The 18,381-nt window shown below is 53.5% G+C and overlaps 1 protein-coding gene across 1 annotated transcript; it reads left to right on the top strand.

The window, feature by feature from the left end:
• The first annotated feature begins 12,818 nt into the window (after nucleotides 1-12,818).
• Nucleotides 12,819-14,937, top strand: SOX3 (SRY-box transcription factor 3). Its single transcript, XM_070463237.1, is given in 2 exon segments — nucleotides 12,819-13,881; nucleotides 13,884-14,937. Coding segments are annotated over 2 exon segments (1,353 nt in total). The 3' UTR covers nucleotides 14,174-14,937.
• Nucleotides 14,938-18,381: the final 3,444 nt, after the last annotated feature.

The following is an 18,381-nucleotide window of genomic DNA, read 5'->3' on the forward strand; positions in this document are numbered from 1 at the left end:
CTCCCTCTCCACCCGATCCCTCTGGGTCTTCCCAGTGCACCAGGCCTGAGCACTTGTCTCATGCATCCAACCTGGGCTGGTGATCTGTTTCACCCTAGATAATATACATGTTTCGATGCTGGAGAATACCTCTCTTCTATGGGTCTGAAGACTGCTCCCACCTCTTTTGGGCTGGAAATGTGAGGACAGACCCATGATGACAGTGCCAGGCCTGAGAGCACTAATACACAGGAATATCCACTCTTCTGCTCATCCTGGGGCCCAAAACATCGGGGTCACCAATTAGATCATAGGACTCCTCTGTGCCAATCAGAACAAGGCACTTCCTTGCGTGCAAGCAGCTTGTAGGTTCATGGTTTAGTGAGTGAAGAATACCTTTGCAACAGAGGAAGAGAACCTCTCCCTCCATACAGATGCAGGCCAGTGCTAGGGCACACAGGTCAGCAAGGGGAGCATGGAATGCATAGTCATACGTGCTCCTGTCCCCTCTCCCACCGCCTCCATGGATAAAATTGGGAGGATGGCCAGAGCACCTGCCACATCAGGTGGGGGAGGAAAATCAATGTCACATTCCTGAAGGTGCCTCTTACTCTATGCTTTCCCAGCAGTCTCCCACAAGCAACGCCAGAACTGACCCCCAGAGGGCCAGGTACTCCCTACAGAGCTGAGAGTTCGTTCGGGGCACTATCCAGATGTTCTTCGGCTCTATGAAATCCCATTTTGGTGTCCACTGTGGGTGGTCCTGATCATATGCTGTTGTTATATACACTTTGTGCCCCCATGGCCCTGGCTCTGGGCTAGGTGCTGAAAACACCAGAATGAAGGAAGACAGTCCCTGCCCTCAAGGAGCTCACAGTTAAGGGATGAGGTAAAGAGATAAACCAATGGTGGTTAAACAGCGTGGCAAGAGCTCTGAGAGAATAAACACACTGTGGGTGTCTTGGGAGCATCATGGAAAGGCAACCAACCCAGCCTGAATTGTGGGGCTGGGGGAGAATCAGGAAAGATGTTCTAAAAAACAGGCAACCTGGGCTGAATCTTGAGGACTGAGTAACATTTAATCATTTAACAGGAGGAGGAGGGGAGGGCAGTTAAGGAAGGAGTTCCAAGCAGAGGAAGCAAATCTGTGAAGATGAAAGCTGAAGAGTAGAAACTGATGAAGAACACTAAGGAAGTGATTCCTTGCAGTGCATTAGAGGCAAGGCGAGGTGAGTCAAGATAGATGAGGCTAAAGAGATGAGAAAGGGGCAGCCATGTGACCCCTGGCTTCCTCTGCCTCCTGAAACCCTCCCCGAGCTCCTGGAAGGTGTGGTAGGTAACTAGCAGTGGTTGACTGCTCCACGTCACCTTGTTAGCCCCGTACTCTTCCAACTTGTCTTGGTCAGTTTGGGCAGGCATAACAAAATACCATAAGAGACTGGGTGACTTAAAAGACAGAAGAGTATTTCTCACAGTTCTGGAGGCTGAGAAGGCCAAAATCAGGGAGCCAGCATGGCTGAGTTCTGCTAAGAGCAGGCTTCCTAGTTGAAGACTGCCCATTTTTTGTATCCATCCTCGGCAGAAAGAGAACAGGCTAGCTCTCTGGCCTCTTCTTATCAACATAGGAATTGGAGAGGGACACAAACATTCAGTAACACAACTACAGAACTTCTCCTCCAGCCCCAGCCCACAGCAGATGGGGGTGCCTTCTCTTGTGGATAAAGCTCTGGAACCTAGCTTCCTCAGCTTGGTTCTGCTTCTCCAAGAGTTTGCTTGCTGCCAGAGGTGGTGGAGCTAATGGCTCTAAAAAGCACATCTAAGAGAACTGCCATTTCAGAAGAAAATCCAAGACCACTTCCATTTACTTACTATTAAAAACAGCATCACATGGAAAGTTTTGGAATCTTCAAAATCTTTCAAGGGAAAGGGCCCTGGGAAAGCATCTAGTCCAATGCCCTCATTCCTCACATGGGGCAAATGACATCCAGGGAGGATATTCTTTGTCTAAAATCACACAGTAAGGGAATCAGGCCCTCCTAGGGCAGTGTGGTGGAAAGAACCCATCATTTCAAGATAGAGATGAGATCTCAAAGCTTTGTCACTCTGTAAGGTAGCCTTAAACAGGTTGCTAGAATTAAACAAATACCATAATATCTGTAAAGACCATGTATAGTGTCAACCTCTAGTGATCACCATCATTACAATTTTCTGGAACCTCTACCTTTGAATGTGTATGACATAAGCCAAGAGATTAACTTGAACCCTGGGCAAAGTGGGAGGTCACTGCTGGTGAGTCGGATGCTATATCATCAGACTGCTTTGACATGGCTTTCAATGTGAGGCCTTACCTGGCAGGGCTGACGAACAAAATACAGAATTGTTTCAACTCCTAAGCATGAAGGGAAATAGGTGTCACCATGAGAGATTAGGGTGTACTCTCTGAGAAGCTCACACTAGCATATTGGTTTATCTATTTAATCCTGAATCTGACTCAGAGTCAGTTTTAATGTTTCTAATTCGTGTAGTTTGAGAACTGGCGGTGTCTGAAGCCCTCCTCTGCGGGAACAACCTAGGGCAGGTAGAGTCCCTCTTCATTCTTCTTCCTCTGCCGTTTGTCACTGTTCACTAAGACATCTTAACATCATGAGGGGCTTTACTTAAATATAGGAAGAAATTATATCCTTCATAATATGATATAGTAACAACAGCACTTTAGGCTTTGCACTTTAATGAAAATAATACTCATTGACAAAGTGCAAGAAAACTATAACTTGGTGGATAAATAACTGGACAAGGAGTCAGGAAGGGTCCTTTCTATGACTGATTTTGGCCACAATACACTCTGCCATTTTGAACAAGACACTAATCCTTCTAAGCCTATTTCCTCATCTGTTAAAATATAAGTACGTTTGTCCCCATCTGTGTACATAGCTCACAAGGTTGCTGTGATGATAATAAACTAACATTTACTGAGTCCTGTGACTAGGTACCTAGGCACTGAGTTTGATACTTTACTTAGGTAATCTTGTTTATTTTCCCCAATCATCTTAAGGGGTATCATCAATTCCCATTTTTATAGATGAAACTGAAGCTCAGAGAAGTTACGTAACTTCTAGTAAGGACCAGGGGCAGGATTCAAAGCAGGTCTGGGCTCTTGACCTTTCCTCTGTGCTGCACTTTTATCCAGCAAAAGTTGTAACTAGGAGTCAATCAAGATTTCATGCCAGATCTATTTCTTCAAATGCAATGAATGGCACAGACTAACTATAAAATTACTCTTAGTTTGAACTGAAGTTTCTCTCCAATTTATTTATTTAAAAAAAATGGTTTTTGTGATTCTCTAAGTCTTTTTAGAGGCTGCTGTAAGGAATGATAAGACTCTAATCTCTGCAGGTGATTAGAACTACTTTTCTTTCCTTGGCTTGGTCGACTGTGCCTATTTCTGAGACCTCTGAGAAAACATAAAAGCTATGAAATCAGAACAAGGCTCCTGCTTCAACACGACTCCTAATGCAATCTGTAGAAAGAAAATCCTTTCTATTGAGCTCTGAAGGAAAAAAAAATTAAAACTTACGTTTTAGGCAAAAATAAAGGATGTACAACCCATGTGACACTAATTGTACATTTTTAACAGGAGGCATGTCTCTACTATTAAGGATATTTTATGTTATCTCAGAATTAAACACAAGAGGCCCCTCTGTCACAAACCAAAGCCCCCTCATGTCAGTGAGTACTCTCTAGACGGCCCTGACGGAAACAATCTCAAGTGATGGGCTGAATGTGGGAGACTGAGATGCCGAATTGGAACCACAGAGTAATTAGTTCATTTTTTTCTCTCATTCAAAGAGGACTTCCTCAAGGACTATGATTCATTCCAGAAACATCTGTGCATAGCCATGTAAGGGGGAAGAAAAGTGACATGGGCCCCTCTCCCCCACACTAGAGGAATTTTCAATCCTGTTTCACGGGAATAAGAAAGCTCAGTTGAAAAACAAGATAACTCTTAATTGAGGGTGCTCTGTGCTAAACAGAATGCCAGATGCTTTCAGTTGTATTATCTCACTGAATCTCTACCCTAAGCCACTGAAGAAGGCCTGACTACCCACTTCTTTCAGACGAGCAAACTGAAGTTCGGGAAGAATAATAAACTTGCCCGCTACAGTTAATAATACTGTATTGTGTATTTGAAAGTTGCTAAGAATAGATCTTAAAAGTCCCCATCACAAGAAAAAAAAAAGTGTACCTATGTATGGGGATGGGTATTAACTAAACTTACTGCAGTGATCATTTTGCAATACATACAAATATTTAATAAATCATGTACAGTGAAACTAATATAATATTATATGTCAATTATATCTCAAAAAAAAAAAAAAACTTGCCAAACTCATCCCGATAAGTATAAACACCCAGGCTCCACTTCATGTCAACATCCTGAGAAGCATTTCTCTCTATATTCCCCTTCTGAATATATTGTCCCAGTCCAAAGCTGCTGAAGTTAAACCTTTAGGCCTCTCTGTAGGCAGATTTTGTACTCTCCCCCAAACTTCAGCTCAACTGCCTACAACATCACACACCTGAATCCTTCAAAATGAAAGCCAAGGGCTATAATTTAGAGATGGGCCCATCAAAATAATCATGCAGCTCTTGGTCTGGACAACTTTCAGTTACTGATCTGTGATCACACATTGCTACAAAACCTCGCCTTGGCAAGCTGATGATTTCCAACCAGCTCCTGCGGAATTCTTTCTGAAAACAGACACCATCTTATGGACTCACGGAATCAAGGGACTTCATGGCCAAGAAAGGGTCCCTTCTTCAGCATGCACTTGTGCATGCTCGGTGTCTCAGTTGTATCCGACTCTTTGCGACCCCATGGACTGTAGCCCGCCAGGCTCCTCTGTCCATGGGATTTCCCAGGCAAGAATACTGGAGTGGGCTGCCATTTCCTCCTCCAGGGGATCTTCTCAATGACATGGCAACTCTGCGCTCCTTGGCAAAATGCTTTTGGTAACTCTATTCTGACATCCATTTGAACAAAATAGCAAAGAAGTAAATGCTCAAGAGTCAAAGCAAACATAATAATTTACTTGATACAAAAAATATGGTAGAAAACCATTGAATAGAAGTATACTCAACAAGGAATGCAAGCGGAAACAGGAGCATAAACCATTTGGGTACCATTTTTTGTAGTTGCTCTTTGGAAACACTTTGAATAATCATCCTAGTGGCTCTACTCTTGTCCATTCCTTCCTTCTAAATTGGCAGACTATCTCCAGGTTGTTTAAAGGATAAAGGGAATGACATCCTTCATGGACAAGTTCATAGTTATTGTGTTATTTTATTTAAATGATTTTATAGTTAGGTAAAAAATATTTCTTTAGTTTTACAGTAAGCAAGTCAACCCTCTTTGACTGAATTTTTAAAGATAATTTTAAGTCCTTTTATGAGCACAACATCAATCTGCAAGTTCCCAGACTAACCCTATAGTATTGCCCTATTATTTAGTTCTCCAGAGAATTTACATAGTGATTCACAAAAATCAGATAAGTAAGTATTTTACTTTCAAGGGAAGCAAAGCCTTCCCAACCCATGACTCTGTTTTGATGTTTCTAGAACACGCAGCCAAAGGTTTATTAAGACTCTCTGGTATTATTACCAAATATTTTTCTCATATTTTTGGTTTACATATGTTGAAGATTTTATTTTATAGCACACCCTACAAATGGGATTTTTTTTCTTCCTGCCAGCTAGATAATTTCACCCAAATGGTGAAGACGTCATAATTTTTTAAAATGAAATTATATCTAATGACACCAAACTAATGGGGTTGGCAAATTTCAAAATGCATATTTTAAAAACACAAAGATGTAAAAACCAAATTATGGTCTACAGGGCATAGAAAAATGATCTGGAGATGGATTTAGCTCTGTGAACAATTAGAAACAATACTGAAAGCTGCTCATTTATGTCCCTCCCCTGTCATCACCTCATCTGGGTCTTTCAATAATGGGCTAAGAAATATAGGAAAAAAAAAACAAAGCAGGGTTTTCAATATGGTTTTTCTTTGAGGAACAATAAAAACATTAAACTTTATACATTTAAGTGTCTGTGCACCGAATGGTAGCCCTTTCATGGGAGTCCAGCTTGGGTTTTGTCTGGGTGGGGAAGGGGGGGGAGAGTCTGTGAATACCCTCAGAGTCATTTAAAATATATAGTATTAGCTAATTGATGAGAGGACTAAAAACAATAGTAAGTAGGTAGTCTGGCTGCATGCCAGGAGCAAGGCTTTATGGTGAAAGCGAGTTTACATTAGAGGCCTGTTTTTCCCCTTTCCTTATATGAAATGAACAGCTGTAATTGAAAAGCAAGGAGCTCTATGGTTTATAGAAATAGGTGTTGTGAAGAGCCTTGGCCGTCTAATTTTCTTCCTATTGCAGGGCAGGCTTCCATTGTCTGTTTTTTAGAGCTAATTTCTTTTCTGATCAAAAGGCCCACGTCGTTGAAAAGGTAGTAATGACTATTCATTTGGCTGAAGCCGCCATTCTCCAGACTGCAAGCTTTATTTAGAAATGGCTATTTCTTTCTAAAAGGAAAAGCTCATTTATGTCCTCTATAATGTCAATTAAAGTAGAATATATTTTAATTATTTGTCCTGAGGAGAAACCTTTTAGGAACTTAATTTAGTATGCCTATGCTATGCAGACACTACAATATGTGAATGTGGAATGATATCTAGGCACATGGGTTTTATTTTATTTTACCACTAATGAATAGTTTATTTGCAACTAATTAACAAGTTAAATCGGCACAATTAGTGTCGGATTTCTTTAATAATATAACTCATAAAGGGATAGCCATTGGAACTAGAAAATAAGGTTGGTTGTTGGCTTTGTAAAGAAACCATTCCACAAAAGGGGCAGTTTTTTTCCCATTAGGAAGGGTTATTGGGACGTTCGGCCCGTTGCTTTTTCAAATGCGAGCCGGGCTGGGCTGGGGGAAGAAAGATGTTCGGAAACGAGGGGAGACGGTGTTAATGACACAAACATCACCTTTGCCCAGCCTCGGGGTCGTAACCCGGCGACGCTTTCCCGAGAAATGGAATCGGGGTGACCGCAACCGGGCCTCGCCGCAGACCTCGCCCTGTCGCACCGTCTGACAGCCGACCCGCGCGCCAACGGGGCGGCCCGAGGCTCGGCGGCCTCCGTACCTGGCAGGCGGCGGCCCGCTCGCCGTTCCCGGGCCGCGCGTCCTCCGTCCGGCTCTCCGTCGCCAGCAGCCGCGCCGGAGCCTCGCTCGCGCGCCACTCGGACGGCGGCGCCGGAGCTCCCGGCCCGCGGGCGCTTCTGCATCTCAGCCGCTCGCGCCGCGCGGCTCGGCGCCGCGGAGGGGAAAGCGCGCGCGGGGTGGGACGAGCGTGGCCCCCCGGCGGCAGGGGCGCGCCGCGGTCCCCGGCCCTCCGGGCGCTCCCCCGGGCCGCTGCCGCTCTCGGCTGAGGGACGCGGAAGGGGGTGGGGGGCGGTGGTCTGCTCCCGCGCCGGGCGGCACCGGGGAGCTCATAGTAGGTGTGCGACCGAGGTTTAGTGCTAAGAAAAGCAATGACGGCCGACACGGCAGGGGAAGAGAACGGAGAGACTCCGCGCCTCGAATTCCACGGCTCTCCCCTCTCTTGAAAGAAAGTGAAAAAGCGAAAAAGAAAAAGCGGCAGGGGGAAGGAAAACAGCGGTCTGCTGCCTGAGATTTAAAATTTGCTCCAGGGCGCGCTCTCCCCAGCCCCCAGCCCCCAGCCCGGCCATCCTGCGCCCCCTAGGGCTGGGGCCGACGGGCTGGCCGGGTCCCACGGGAGGTGCCGGGAGGTCCCGTGACCAGACGGGCATCCTTCCCCGGGAAGCACCGCCCGCCCGAGGGAGCCGCGACCCCCCCCCCCCCCGCCCCGCCCCGGGTCTCGATGAGCGTGTAGATGAGATACGGGGACGTGGAATAACTCCAGCCACGTTCCACACCAATAACGATTTTTTGATTGTTTCCCCAGCCCCGATTTCTGGCAGGCCACCTCGCCGCCGGAGAGGGCCGTGCCTTTGCAGCCACAGAAGGAAGTGAGGGAGGCGACCGGCCCAGCGGGAGGGCAGGGTAGGGTGCTGGGTGCCGCGAGGCTGCTCCGCGGGGGGCGGGTCCCCGCAGCTCAGCGGGCTGAGCGCGTTGGGGGTGGGGGGCCAGGCCGGCAGATCGACGACAGTGACCAGGAAGACGCTCCGCCAGTGGGACCTATTTCCCGGGCAGATCTTCCTTTCCCCCGGGGGGAGGTGGCTGTATTCGGGTGGCGTTTGGCAGTGCTCGCGTTGTGAGGTCGGCAGAGAGGGCGCTGAAGACAGCGATTGCCAAATTCCTGGCAGTGGCTCGACACCTAGGGAAGACGGCTGGCATCTTTGTCGTCACACCCTACGGGTGGACAGGACTCTGCAACTGAGCGCCAAGGTCTGGGCCAAGGGGGGTTCCCCGTACCCACCGACCGCAGCTCAGCTAACCCAGGGAAGCCTATTCGGAAACTCTTTTAAAAGTACACCCTCCCTCCTAAAAAGGGCTGCATCAAAGTGCGATACAATACAATTGGTCCGCCCACAGGAGACTTTTTGGCACCCCGAGGACCGCGTCACCGCACACCTCGGTGGCTCCTAGTAAGCTTTCCTTGGAGAGCGTCAACTAGGCTATTACTGCAAACTGCACAGCCAGCCTAGGACCGTCAGCTCCTTCCCAGACTCTGAAGGACGAGAGCTTTATTGGGAGCTGCAGGGGGGGGTGGGTGGGGCAGGAGAGGTGCTGCGGGTATCAGACTGAGACCTCGACAGCTGCGAGGTGCTTGGCTGTCTCTTCCAGCCTCGTTGGAGAGTTGGTGACCTTTGCGACCTTTTGCGGGAGATGATTCTACAACAGACCTAAGCCCCTGAATTTCTTGGTCAAGGCCCTCAATCTGGGGCCTAAATACACCATCTTGGCCAGGGGCCAGAGTAAATAATCAAGGGTTGTTCCAAGGAAGAAATAAGAAGAAGAAGAAAAAAAAAACCCTGTCTCTAGATCAGCAAACTTCCCCCACCCCTTGCTGGCAAGCAAAGCTTCTCTGAGGGTCTTCGGGATAAGTTTTTCGCACTTCCTCAAAGCCGGACCCCTCGCTGGGCTCGACTGCACTTGAAAAAAGGCGAACACTTGACTCTATTGTCAGGCCACAGCTCCCGGAGCGGACACTGATACACACCCATTCCATCCCACCCAGCACGCAAAGGGCACCTCTTCTAAGAGGCGGGGTCCTAATCGAGCCGCAGACTCCGAGAAAAGCCCCCCTTGAGCAGTGGCGGAGCAGGGTTCCACGGGGGCACCCCCGCGCACGCCCTGGGACAGCCCCTCCCCTGCTCGACTAGTAGCTCTCAGGCCAAGTGCCAAGGAGTTCACTTTGCAGATACGAGGCTCCTGGGACACTGGATTTCCGCAAACCGCAGGAAGGCAGAGTTGGAAGCGCCCTAGGCATCCGGAGCCTGCAGGGCCACCCACGCTAGAGCCTACCCCATCCCCGAGTTTTGCCATCACCAGCCCTCTAAGGAGAGTCCCACTTCTGCCCGCAGGATGCAGCTGCCTCTCCTTGGAGGTTCGGGGCGACCTCGAAGCCCCGTAGGAAGAGAAAGGGCGCCTATAGGTGAAGTTTCCAACGGAAGCCAACAAACGGCGCTGTTGCCGCGCCCTGGGTCCTGGAATCCCCAGCCCCAGCCCCAGTCCGAGGGAGCCAGAGCTCTCTCCGGAGGGCGGGGAGAATGGGGACGGGGTGCTTGGCCGAGTTCCCTACCGGCCGTCTGGGGGGCTCTGTTTGCCGCCCAAGGGCTCCCGGAGGCCCCGAGGGAGAGAGAGCTACCGAACACACTCTCCTCCCGCAAAGAATGGAAGGGACTCTTCCCGAATCCCGCTGTGTCCCTCTGCTTTCCTCGCGGGGTGCAGGTGTGGGTCGGAGATACCGATTGGGGCTCCACCGGACGTCTAGCTTCCCCGCCGGCCCCACCTGGACCGAGCACCCTCGGGCGGTAGTACCTGCCGTAAAGCTTCTCCCGAACCCGGAGGAAAGTCGCGCCACTCGGCCAGTGCCTGCGCCGGTACTGCTAAGAGAACCGTTTCCTTCTACCTTCTCTCCATCTCACCACCCCCATGATGGTAATCTCGCTTGATTACTGAAATGGTAGTGCGGGCTGAGAACGTATCCTCGCAAATGTTTCGAAGGTGCTTCGGCGTGACTCTTGACTTGGGGCTGGGCAGACCACCCCAAAGCTACCAGGCACAGAGATCGGTTTAATCGTGACCTCCGAGGGGAGCCTGGAGTGTGGGAGAGGGTGTCTGATCCTAGCAAGACTGCCATAAATCCGGCAGAAGGACATTAATGTGAGAAGTAGCTTACCTAAACCGCGGGATGGGTGAGAGCAAGTGACAAACAGCTGGGAGCAGTGACTAGTTCCCCCAGATAACCTGCTGCGGCGAGAAGCGCCGGCCCCTTGCACCGTACCCCTTGCCTAGGCAAGTAGGCAGCCCAGGCGCTGTCACCACAACGGCTTACTTGGGTCCTAAAACTTGGAAAGAATCCCGACATCTGTCAGGCTACTGGACGCCAGGCCGCGCGTCGGTTGGGTAGTTTCCTAAAACGCGCTTCACTTAGCAACAGCCTCAGAGGCCCAGAGAACCCGAGAGGGCATCTGGAAAGGCGGCCAAAAGGGCAGGGCTACTGCACACGGACTTCTTGGGAAGAAGGTGGGTTTGCCCAGGAAATTTTGTCTGTGTACCCATTCTGGCAAGAAAACAGGTGCAGGTGGAGATTGTCAAATCACTTCTGTTTTCTGAGACATGTCTTCCAGTCCATGTCAACTTAAGTGCACATACCCGTGCGCGCGTGCGCGGGCGTGCACACACGCGCGCACACACACGACCCATACACAGAACCATTCCACATAGTTTACTTCAAAACCCTAAATTAGTACAATCATTCAAACGATCGCAGCAGCCCTTGACTGTGTATACGTTCGCCTCCTTCCGCCCAGAAGAGCAACAGAACCAAGTGGAACCCAAACTTAAGAGGCATGTTTCGAGACCCCAAACTTCCAGGAGATGTTGCTGCTGGGAGCCGGGATTCTGGTGCTAGGGGTCCGCGGGCCCCATGGCGGGCTGGCCTGCTCTGCGTCCCCCAAGTCACAGCGGGTTACTTTATAATTTGTGCAAGAAACGGGGACGCAAGCTCCTGGCACGCAGGCTTCCCAGGATCGCTGGGTCTTGCATTAGCACTAAGAAGCTAAAAACCTCGGTTTGGAGCTGTTTTTGTTTTTGGTTTTTTTTTTTTCCCCCACACTTAGGATATACGCCTTTCTTTGGGTTCCCCATCTTTCCACGAGGCTAGGGGGGTTGGTGGGCCACACCGTGGGAACACTTATTTCAGTCTCTGTCACTTCTGCCCGGGGTTGGCTTTTCCTTCCCACCCGTCGCCTCGGGCGTCTCCGGGAGTTGCAAACGCTGAGCCACTAGCTTGGGCTGGAGGCGGCGATAGTCGGGGTGCCAGCTACCCGCAGCCGGGCTTCTCCGCGCCGCTATTCTTCAGCAGACAACCCCGACAGGCAGTTGAGTGTGGCGCTCCGAGTCTCGAGGCCCCGGTCGGGAAGGCTATAAAACAACAAAAAAAAGGAGGACGGCATCCGTTAGCAGCGCCTGCTCCCCGGGGAGGCGGCGCGGCTGCGCGGCGAGAACTGCGCTCAGTGGTCCCGGCAGGTGCGCGGCCGGTGGAGGGGGCGCCCCAGGACGGCCTCGGCTCCTCTCGGGCCACCGTCCCCCCCCCCCCCTTCAAGAAACTTTTCTTTCACTTGGAGAGGCTCTGTGTTGCCATGAAAACGGATTTTCCAAGGGGCCCGACCCTCCCCCTCAGGGGCATCGGACTGGAAAAACCGAAATGGCCAGAGAGCAGAGACAAAAAGGGGCCGCTAAACGGGGGCCCGGAGAAGAGAGCCGAGGCCGGTTCACCCCTCCGCTCCCTCCCCCCCAAACACTCTCCGCACCACCGCATGGGAGCGTCTCGGCCCGGCCCGGGCACCGGGCAAACCACCGAAAGCTCGTAGCCCCCGTGTGCCCCGCGGTCCCGAAGCCTGTCTCCCGAGCCCCGCTCCCTGACCCTCGCCCAGTGCTGGGCGCGCTGGCCCGTTGCTTCCCGGCGGAGGGTCCCACCGGAACGGGGCCGATTCCAGGGAGGGCTTCTCGGAGCCGCAGCCCCGGGGTACTTCCACTGCGCCCCGAGTCTCCAAGGCCGCCTGGGTAGCTGGCGATGTCCTGTGTCCCCTAGCGCTGGCAGCAGAAGCGGTCGGAGTACCTCCGCGCAGACAGCGGGAAGCTGTGCAGGGTGGCCCCGGGACCGGACGCCCCCCGGCCTTGACAAAGTTGTTTTCGGAACCCCGTGGACGCCCCCTGCCCCCTCCCCCCAAACCGGCTCGCGCCCCCTTCCCCCCTCCGTCACCTCCTCGAGTTTCGTTCTTTCAAACTTTTTGAGACCCTAATTGGTGGTCTCTGAGCGGCTGTCCGGGACTCCCGCCTCCTGAATAACTCTCATCACGTCACCAGGCCTCAGAGAGGCGTGGGGGTGAACGAAAGGACTCCCCGAACTTTTTTTATTTCCAGGCTGGCCGAACAAGGGCTCCGTGATGATTGGCCAGGGCGCATCACTGCAAGCCTGTCAATCACCGGGCCTCCGGGTGGCGAGGGGCGGACCGATCCCCAACCCCGGGGGATCCGAGCAGGTATATAAGAGGCCCGGCGAGCGCCCGGCCAGACTGCGAATGCGACCTGCCCGAGACCACGCATCAGGTGCCAGCAGCCTGCTGGGTCCCGCTGACTTGGCGCGGACCACTGCGGCCAGCCTGCCTTTCCCGCCCGACCCGCGGGCCCAGCGGCCCCCAAGCGCCCCTCCGACGGAGTCCCCGGGCCTTTTCACCGTGGCCGCTCCAGCGCCGGGAGCGCCTTCTCCTCCCGCCACCCTGGCGCACCTTCTTCCCGCCCCGGCCATGTACAGCCTGCTGGAGACTGAACTCAAGAACCCCGTGGGGCCACCCACCCCAGCGGCAGGCGCGGGCGGCCCGGCAGCTCCGGGTGGCGCAGGCAAGAGTAGTGCGAACGCCGGCGGCGGCGCGAACGCAGGCGGCGGCAGCAGCGGGGGCGCGAGCGCCGGGGGCGGCGGTGGGGGCGGCGGCGGCGGCGGCGGGGGCAGCGATCAGGACCGCGTCAAGCGGCCCATGAACGCCTTTATGGTGTGGTCCCGCGGGCAGCGGCGCAAGATGGCCCAGGAGAACCCCAAGATGCACAACTCGGAGATCAGCAAGCGCTTGGGCGCCGAGTGGAAACTCATGTCCGAGGCCGAGAAGCGGCCGTTCATCGACGAGGCCAAACGGCTGCGCGCGCTGCACATGAAGGAGCACCCGGACTACAAGTACCGGCCGCGGCGCAAGACCAAGACGCTGCTCAAGAAGGACAAGTACTCCCTGCCCGGCGGCCTGCTGCCCCCCGGCGCCGCGGCCGCCGCCGCTGCCGCCGCCGCCGCCGCGGCCGCCAGCAGCCCGGTGGGCGTGGGCCAGCGCCTGGACACGTACACACACGTGAACGGCTGGGCCAACGGCGCGTACTCGCTGGTGCAGGAGCAGCTGGGTTACGCGCCGCCCGCGACCATGAGCAGCCCGCCGCCGCCGCCCGCGCTGCCGCAGATGCACCGCTACGACATGGCCGGCCTGCAGTACAGCCCCATGATGCCGCCCGGCGCCCAGAGCTACATGAACGCCGCGGCCGCCGCGGCCGCCGCCTCGGGCTACGGGAGCATGGCGCCCTCCGCCGCCGCCGCCGCCGCCGCCGCCTGCAGCAGCCCGCGGCCGCCGCCGCCGCCGCCGCCGCCGCCATGAGCCTGGGCCCCATGGGCACGGTGGTGAAGACGGAGCCCAGCTCGCCGCCCCCCGCCATCGCGTCGCACTCGCAGCGCGCGTGCCTCGGCGACCTGCGCGACATGATCAGCATGTACCTGCCGCCCGGCGGGGACGCGGCGGACGCCGCCTCGCCGCTGCCGGGCAGCCGCCTGCACAGCGTGCACCAGCACTACCAGGGCGCCGGGACTGCCGTCAACGGCACGGTGCCGCTGACCCACATCTGAGCGCCCGCCGGCGCTCGCCGCCCCTCCGCCCCACCCCGCCCCTGCACCCCCGAGTGGGGACGCCTTCCTTAGCTTTGCTTGCCTGGGACCGTTGCCTTGTACCGACGATGGGGAGGACGGAAAGTTTGGCGGTAGCTGTCGGGGTTTGTACGAAAGCAGAAAGGAGTCCGGAGCGGCGGAAATGGGACTTTCTCGAGCTCGCCGGCCCCTCGCCGCCTTCCCTCCCTTCCCCTTCTGTAGGCTGGGAATCCGCTGTGTTGTTTGCCAAGAAAAAGCCGCCCCCCACCACCACCTCCTCCTCCTCCCGGGTTCCTGGGTTTTTCTGTTGCGTTTGAAAATGTTGTCTCGTTAGTTTGCTGTTAGCCGAGGAGTGAGTGAATGGGACAAACGGACTCGGGTGAAGCTGGCCTGAGAACTGCAACGCCTCCTCCCCCAGTCGCGTTGCATCTGTTTTCCTCGTGGGCTCGGGGTGGGGGGGTGGGAACTGACCGCCGCGGCGCGGCAGCCAAGGCCGATGTTAATTTATAGCCAGGTGTGCGCGTGTCTCCCGCCTCGCCGCCCCTGGCCGCGGGACAGCATTCTGTCCAGTCCGCATTTAAGCTGTTGAGTTGGTGATTTCTGCCGTGATCTGTTTGATATTTCGTCGCGCTAATGTATGTGGATTTCGTTTGGGTGGTAGGGCTAAGGGGCTATTTTGTTTCAGGGTTTTCAAGGTTTTACTCAGTTCCTAAATGAGAGATCAATAAATTTTATAACCAACAGAATGGAGTCCTGGTAATTTTGCGGGCCTGAAATTTTGCGGGTTAGGGAGGGAACCAGTCCTCGGTACTGCGACTGTGGTCCGGTCCCGGGGCCGGGGGTGGGGGGCCTGGGGGGAAGCGAGCGTGATCTGGAACGGGTTCTTCTGTAACTACTGGTGATCGCAAACACGGCGTCTCCCGGTATTTTCAACTGAAACTCCAAGGAGAAAGCGATTTGTCTTTCCGGGAGCGAGCACACCCAGGCGGAGGCTAGCACCCCGCGGCCACGCACTTGTTGATCGCGGCGGCGGCAGCGGCCACGCGGGGCGGGGAGGGGCGGCCGCGGAAACTGGCCCTGAAAGGGGGCACATTTACCTTTGTGCACTGGGGCGGGAAGACACTCGAGCCAAGCCGAACGGTTTACAAAATGAAAACCCTTCGGAAATGTCAGCCTATTAAACAGAAATAGTTCAGGACTCCCTAGCAGGAAACGAGTACATTTCAACCGCGGTGGCTGAAGCGGCAGAGCCAGCATTCAACGCTGGAAGGTGTGGTTTTCAACAGTCCACCTTAGATTTTTGCAAAGACCTCTGAGACTCCTCGGATGGCTTTCTCTTTTTGACTTGTCAACCCAGCCCACTGACTGGTTATCTAGAAGAGGCTCCCTCTCAACCCGAGCCTCTAGCTAGTTTTCGACTCCCTCCCCCACTCTCCCTCCATCCCTGACCCTTGGGCATTCCACTGTGCCCCCCGAAAGGCCTTTGGTTTCGCGCCTGGCCACTCGGCCCCAGTGAAATCTGTTTGAGGCCTAGGAAGAAAACAAATAGAACCAGTGTTTTTTTACCCCCTCCTCATCTGTTTGAGGTGATTTCCTTAATCCCTCTAATCCTGTTACCTCGCTATCCCAGAATAACTAAACTCGGGCTTTCCAGTAAGCGCGGCCTGGTGTACTGTGTTTTATCCTCGTCCACTCCTGACCACAGGTTTCTTTGCTTGAGGTCTGCTGGACTCGGGGCGACAGGAACTCCCGTTAAATTGGTCCGAATTCCACATTTCCAGCCGGCTTCCTTTGTGCGGGCTGACCATTCACCTGCGAGCCGGGGCGGGCTTCACGGGGGATGGGGGGTGGGGTGGAGGAGGGGCGGGGGCTTTCTGCGGCTTCGGGGGTCGTGCCCGCTTTTTACACCTCACTGCGGATCCCGGAGACTTAAGCTCACCACGCCTCTCGGAGAAAGGTCGGGTCTCCCTGGGAAGGCGGCACCACCCCTCCCCCGCAGGCGCTGGCACTGGCCTCCCCCGAGGGTACCGCACGGGGTGGGAGGGCTCTCGGTCGGGATGCACCGACCCCGGCGCACCGCCCTCCACCCGATGCTCCTCCTGGGCGCCTGCTGCGTCCGGTGTGGCGAGGCCTCTCTACCGCTCGCTCCCCTTCCCGTCCCACGGATCCCGGGCCCCGCCGAGCGGGTCGGCGCTGCCAGTCTTGCTGCCGTGACTGGAGAGCAGGGTCCCAGGTTACCAGGTCCCCCGCCACCCGCGCTCCGCGTCCGGGGGGCTGGGCGGAAGGCAACTCTCTGGTCATATCCACCCCGCATTGGTATCTTCCACACTGTTTGGGCGTCCGTAAAAATACCTGTCCGTCGGTTACTCTGGCTTCAAATTGCTAGCAATTGTGGACCCAAGTTTGGTCTGAAAGACTCCGGGCAAGGGAAGATTGAAAACAAGCAATTCCGCCCCACTGAGGGGGCGGTGCCAACGCGGGAATAAACTGACACCGCTTCTTTCCAAGAGTCCATTGTGCTGCTGCCTTCTTAGAAGTGCCAGGGTCACCCTTTCAACCGGTCTCACACACTACTGGCCCCCCCTCTCTAAACATCCACGGCTTTGTGTTCTACTTTGTCCGATTTCCAAATTGCCTTTAAGAGAAAGGATTTCATCAATCAGCACATTTGGAGGATTTAAATATAGATGAAAGATAATTATTTTTTAACTTCAGCCACAGGGAAGAGAACTGCACTGGAGTGCAACTTCCATCCCCTGGGCCAGGGTTTCCAGACTAGCGCAATCCCCCTCCTCTTCTACTCCTCCCCCCTGTCTATGGGGAGAGTTGCCCCTCAATCTGTTTTCTAGCTTAGGGTTCTGGTCAAATTTGATTTGAAATAAGGGTTCTGAGGCTGAAATGGCAACAATAACAAAATCTGGTCAAACCCCAACTCCTGCCTTTCGGGGTTTGTTTAACACATGAGAAAACTGGCCTCTGCAGGGGAAGTGACAGCGCTCAAGGTTGCTTAGCTGGTTCTCTGGCTGCACTGGGGAACCGGGCTCCCAGGCCTGGTGGACACCTGACTCTGCCACAAGATGAAGAACAACTGATGAAATTCCAGCTCCAGTTGCCTCTCAAGCCCTTAATCCGGCGGGGTCTCTAGAGAAAAGATGTAATTCCTGACATACAGACACCTAGTGGCCAATGCTTGGTGAATGGTGAAGTGATGGGCGCATCGGATCCTTACAGAGGGAAAAACAGTCCATCTTTAGCGTCTTCTGACAAAAGCAGAGTTATCTTTTGCTGGGAATTACCCTACATGGAGATGTTCTTTCCTGGCTTGTCTGTATCTCTCCCCTCATTAATCTCCTATCTAGAAATCTACAGGGGGAGAGGGCATCCAAAACGCAGGTATAGATTTATAAACAAAGACGTTCATCACAGACCTGCTTGTGATAGTAAAAGTTATACCCAACCCAACTGTTCAGCAGATAGGAAAAGGTTATGTAAAATACATTTTCCCCCAAAATACTACTTTGCAGATATTAAAAATTGTGCCAGGAGAGATTACGATGACACAAGAAAACGCTTAAAACAGATTGAAAAGATCAAGATGTGCAAAAGTATATTCAGTACATGTGACCCATTGAAGTACATATGAGTGGGAAAACACACAAAAATGCAGGGTAGTATTATGAGTACTGGTTAGTCTTCCTTCTATTTATTCGTACTTCAATTTTCTCTGATAGGACTGTATCCCTGTTATCACCAGAAAAGTCAGCTTTAAAATATATTCTCTCCCAGTCGCAAATACAGAAGTGTGTCTCCCTGTGAAAGAAGAAAGTTCAAGCTTTCCCTTCGTTTGTTTGGGATAAGGGGGGTCGGGGAGCCCCAGCAGCAGTAATTCCCCAGCTCTCCTCCAGGTTGGGGGCTGCAGTGAACACAGCAGAGCAACCCCCTGCCAAGCGCCCTCATCAGTCAGCAGGAGCAGGAGCAGATTAGTGACGGCTCTGTCATTCTTCGGACCCACTCACTGGAGAAAAAGACCTCCTTGGGAGCCAAGCTGAACAGCTTGGACCGCGGGAAGCAGTGGCCATTGAGGAACCAGAAAGCGCATAAACCCAGAAGCCTGCAACTCACTGCCCTCTTGGGAGGGGGAGGGGGGTTCAGAGCAAGCCCACGGGGTGTGTCCTGGGCCAGGAGAGGAG

The sequence above is a fragment of the Odocoileus virginianus genome, unplaced genomic scaffold (assembly GCF_023699985.2).
Source record: "Odocoileus virginianus isolate 20LAN1187 ecotype Illinois unplaced genomic scaffold, Ovbor_1.2 Unplaced_Contig_1, whole genome shotgun sequence".
Taxonomy (NCBI): Eukaryota; Metazoa; Chordata; class Mammalia; order Artiodactyla; family Cervidae; genus Odocoileus; species Odocoileus virginianus.